The sequence below is a fragment of the Furipterus horrens genome, unplaced genomic scaffold, assembly GCF_987537825.1.
Source record: "Furipterus horrens unplaced genomic scaffold, mFurHor1.1.pri manual_scaffold_2, whole genome shotgun sequence".
Taxonomy (NCBI): Eukaryota; Metazoa; Chordata; class Mammalia; order Chiroptera; family Furipteridae; genus Furipterus; species Furipterus horrens.
The window spans coordinates 159,571,230-159,576,612 of NW_028327172.1; the positions used below are offsets into that span (position 1 = coordinate 159,571,230).

At 38.9% G+C, this 5,383-nt stretch overlaps 1 protein-coding gene across 1 annotated transcript; it reads right to left on the reverse strand.

Annotated features, from left to right (window-relative positions):
* Positions 1-1,407: 1,407 nt before the first annotated feature.
* On the reverse strand, positions 1,408-2,437 carry LOC150019818 (retinol dehydrogenase 11-like). Its single transcript, XM_090268065.1, is given in 2 exon segments — positions 1,408-1,511; positions 1,562-2,437. Coding segments are annotated over 2 exon segments (948 nt in total). The 5' UTR covers positions 2,406-2,437.
* Between the last annotated feature and the right edge of the window lie 2,946 nt (positions 2,438-5,383).

Here is a 5,383-nt window from a genome sequence, read left to right on the forward strand (position 1 = left end):
AAATGTGTGTATATATATACACACATTTAAAGCAAATTGACATTTTAATCTTGTCGAGATAATGTAAGAAAATGCCCTAAAAGATTATTAAATTGACTATAACTACCAATATCAGTTCTTAAGATAATTTTTCTGAATAAAAAAATGAGGGGTGTTTTTTGTTTGGTTTGGGGTTTTTTTCTGCCACATTAGTGGACTGGTGCTTAAGACAGCCCTCACCAGTCTTTCTAACTCAGGTGCTCACGCTTAATTCTTCAATAGCTGGATATTACTTTTTTATCTTTTTAAATTTTTAACTAGTCCCTTCATTATCTTCTAGGCTTATTCTCTTTTCTGAACTTCTTTCCTGCTACCCATGTGCTTGTTGGTGGGTAGTTATCAACATACACAGTCTGCTCCCCCTTGCAGCTCTACCCATTTGTATCAAAGACTGCATGACACTGGCTTACTCCATCTCTGATCATTTGATACTGTTTTTTTATGGCCATTTTGAATTTTGGGAAAATACTCCCAACTGCAAAAAATACACAGGAACACATATACTCAGTACAATCTCCAAATAGCCTTTCCCATCTTCTGGTTTCCTAGGAGAAGCTAAGGCACAAAAAGAGGCCCCCATGGGTCTGAGCTTATTAAGTGAGGGCAGGAGACCTACCTTCTCAAACGGCTCCTTTCAATACCTCCTTGCTAATAGGAAGAGATAGCAGGAAAATGAAAATTTAAACTTGATTTTTATGTTTTCCTTCCCCCTTTTTCTGCCATCCTCCAGAACCCACTAACTTCTTATAAAAGGAAGTTTTTCCATGGTCTCGGTATGGGAAAGTGTCTTAACAGCAGGGGCTTTAAGCTGTCAGAGAGAGCCATGCCACAATCCAGATTCAGTTAAATTTCCTCAAAGAATCCAGATGCTGGCACCATGACGGTTTTATTAAGAGATGAGGGACAAGCCCTGCTCTTGAGCTAAGACACTGTGACTCCTAAAGTTCAGCTGAGGCTGCAGTGTGGCCCTCTGCAGTGAAGCTTGGTAGGTTGGGAGGAACTACACTGTGGACAAAGAGGGTCCAGACTAGTCCAAACCGCCACCAATCAACTCTGCCATAGCTTAGGTTCTCCCAAGTAGTAGGTTTCAGAAGGAAAATATGAGCTTGCAGGTCATGAGGGTGTACTTATACTATGGTATCTCTAGTAACTGGCATTAACAGGAGCAAAGTAAATCTGGACAAATGCAAGGCGTTTTGATGAATTTGGCAATGTATGCTGGGCTTTTATCAGATATCAAGTTGGCAAGGCTGGAAGGTTTGCTCTCGTTGTGCTCAAGGTTTTGGCCATTCTGAAGGAGAATCATATCCACAGGGAGTACTGAGTAGTCTGCTGCTCGCTTCTCTTGGGTCCAACTGCCACCACCTGTCAATCCATAGGGATGTCCAACAAGTCACAGCTGACATCCCAGAGCCGCCTTGCTATTGTCTCATTACGAGCCTGGGCAGAGACTGATGTCACATGGCAGTCACAGAAACCAACCCTGCCAGCACCTTGATCTTGAACTTCTGTCCTCTAGAACTGAAATGATTCCCATTGAGAATCTCAAGACCTTCTGTTAAGGCACAGTACAAGCTGGTCTGGGCTCCCTTCTGAGGGGTCTTGATGAAGAAGGAGAAAAGCCGCCACATTCATCTCATGAAAGATGAGTGCCAAATCAATTCAGAATTGACTGTGCCAGAGTGTACAGAATACTTCCTAACACCAGAGCCTTTTAGCCTCTGGGCCAGTTCCTTGGTGAAGAGAATGTTGGCTAACTTGCTATGACAGTAGACCAGACCTGCACTGTAGAATTTCTCGCCATGAAGATTATGGAAATGGATCCTTTCCAGGTGATGTGCTAAGGAAGACACATTCGCTACCATTGATGGGGCTGATTCCTTCAGCTCCTCTAGCAGCAGATGGGTCAAGAGGAAGTGACCCAAGTGGTTGACTCCTATATGCATCTCAAAGCCATCTGCTGTCTTAGAGTAGGGACACATCATCCCTCCTGCGTTGTTGATCAAAATATGGAGATGCTTTTCCTCTTCTAGGAAGCCCTTAGCAAAAGCTTGAATAGATTTAGTATCAGCCAAGTCCAGTTTCTGCACCAACACCTGTTGGTTCCCTGTCATGGCCTGGATCTCTCTGGCCACCAACTCCCCCTTTTGCACATCCAGGCAAGCTATGTATACACGGGCTCCTCTTTGAGCCAGCTCCTTGACTGTCTCCTTCCCGATGCCTGTGTTGGCATCACTGACCACAGCCACCTTCCCGGAAAGCTGGACAGTTGATGTACACACCCCGCTGGGTAGCATTTTCCTGATTTGGGGTGCAGCAATGTACAGAAGGGGGAGGAGGATAAACAGAAGCAAGACCCCAATCATCTTGCAGGGCGGCAGCTGCGACGGGGCCACCAAGCAGGGTGCAAGTGAAAATGTAAATACACTTGCCCAAACACAATTTTTCCAGAGACTATTATAGTGACTGTAAATATCTCAAAAGTTTCATTTTTCTCCCCTATTTACTCATTTTTATTTTACTCCCTCTTTTTGTTGATATAATTTAAAATTTCCTTATTATGTCTTATCAGGGACAGTATCTTTTTTGTGAACAATTATTCTAAACTTTCTTGCTAGAAATAAGACTTAAACAATAAATGTTTATACCAGGAGTTGACAAACCACAACCCTAGGGCCAAATCCAGCCCACCTCCTTTTTGTAGGGCTCACGATCTAAGAAAGAATTTTACATTATTTAGCAGTCAAAAAAGTCAAAGAATAATATTTCATGACACATGAAAATTCCATGAAATCCAAGTTTCGATGTCCATAATTAAAGTTTGGAACACAGCCATGCTTATTTCTTTATGTATTATCTATAGCTGCTTTCACATTGCAAGAACAGAGTTGAGTAATTATGGCCCCCTAAGCCAAAAATATTCATTATTTAGCCCTTTATAGAAAACTTTTGTTGATCCTGATTATAGATCTCTTATCACTTTCCTTTACTTGAAAAAATAGTTCTACTTCCAAAGTCTTATGGAGAAAAATTCATGTTTAAAAATTTACTTTCAAAAGATGTATTCAAATATACCAGTTTAGTGGATGACATAATATAGTATATGCACAACCCTAAAAATTTCTCCAAAAACTATTAAAACAGATAAATAAATTCACTAAAGTGGTAGGATACAAAATAAATATCCAAAAATTAGTTGTATTTTTATACACCAATAATGAACTATCAGAAAGGGAAACTAAGGAAACAATTCCATTTACAATTGCATCAAAAAAAATGCCTAGGAATAAATGTAACTAAGATGTAAAATGATAAGGCACTGAAGAAAAAATTGAAGAAGCTACAAATAAGTGGAAATATATACTGTGTTTCTGGGTAAGAATAATTAACATCATTAAAAAATGTCCATAGTACCCAAAGTAATCTAGAGATTCAACATAGTTCTTATCAAGATACCAATGATGTATTTCACAGAACTAGAACAAAGACCCTGAATAGCCACAGCAATCTTAAGAAAGAACCAAGTTGGAGAGTCATGCTACCTCATAGCAAACTACACTACAAAGCCATCTGGGAATTAATATGAAGAAAACCGAAACACTAATTTGAAAGATTATATGCACCCCTGTGTCCAGTGTGATGTTATTTACAATTGCCAATTTTTGGAAGCAGTTGGTCTAGGGGAGTGTCCATCACTAGATGAGTGGATAAAACAGCTATCATATATTTACACAATGTAACACTACTCGGCCATAAAAAGAAGAAAATTTTATCCTTTGTGACAGAATGGATGAACATGGAGAACATTATGCTAAGTGAAATAAGCCCATCAGAGAAAGATAATTATCATATGACTTCATTCATATGTGGAATCTAATGAACAAACTGAACTAACCAGCAAAATAGAGACAGACTCATAGATAGAGAGCAGGCCAACAGCTGTGGGAGGTACGGTGTAAGGGGAGGAATTAAGCAAAAAAGAAAAAAGAGAAAAAACTAATGGACATGGACAACAATGTGGTGATTCTGGGGGTGGGGTGAGAGTTGAAGAGGGTATAGGAGGGATAAATGATAATGTTAGAAGAACAATTTTAAAAAAAGAGAGAAAAACAGGCCCTGACTGGTGTGGCTCAATGGATTGAGCGCCGACTGGTGAACCAAAGGGTCACCAGTTTAATTCCCAGTCAGGGCACATGCCTGGGTTGTGGGCTGGGTCCCCAGTTGGGAGCCTGCAAGAGGTAAATACACATGGGTGTTTCTCTCCCTTCCTTCCTTCCTCCCTTTCCCTCTCTCTAAAAATGAATAAACAAAATCTTTTTTAAAAAAATAAAAATAAAAGAACAATTTGAGAGGAGTGAACTACAAATAAAATGGTATATCAATGAAAAAATAAAAACAGCATGATACTGGCATAAAAACAGACATATAGATTGATGGAGCAGACTAGAGAGCCCAGAAATCAACCCCACATCTTTATGGTTGCTTGATGTTTGACAAAGAAGCAAGAACATAAGATGGGGTAAGAACAGTCTATTCAATCAATGGTGCTGGGAAAACTGGACAGATAGATGTGCAGAAAAAATGAAACTAGACCACCTTCTTACCACCATACACAGAATAAACTGAAAATGGATTAAAGACTTAAATGTTAGACTTGAAACAATAAACATCCTAGAAGAATACATAGGTAGTATAATCCCAGACATTTCTCATAGTAATATTTTTCTGATATACCTCTTTAGGCAAGGGAAACGAAAGAAAAAAAAATAAATGGAACTACTTCAAACTAAAAAGGTTTTACACAGCAAAAGAAACCATCAACAAAATGAAAAGACAACCCACTGAATGGGAGAATATAGTCACCAATGATACATCTCATAAGAAGTTAATACCCCAAATTGATACAGAACTATAAAATTCAACACCAAAAAAAAGATCGAATTAAAAAATGGGCAAAGGATGTGAATAGATATTTCTCCAGAAGATATACAAATGACCAATACACATATGAAAAGATGCTTAACATCACTAGTCATTAGAGAAATGCAAATTAAAGCCACAATGAGATATCACCTCACACCAGTCAGAATGGCTACCATTAACAAATCAACAAACAACAAGGTCAAGGTGATGATGTGGAGAAAGGGGAACCCTCATGCACTATTAGTGAAAATACAGATTGGTGCAGCCGTTGTGGAAAATAGTATGGAGTTACCTCAAAAAAAATAAAAAATGGAACTGCCTCATGATCCAGCAATATCACTTCTAGAAATATATCCAAAGAAACCCAAAACACTAATTCAAAAAAACATATGCACCCCCATGTTCATTGCAGTGTTGTGTA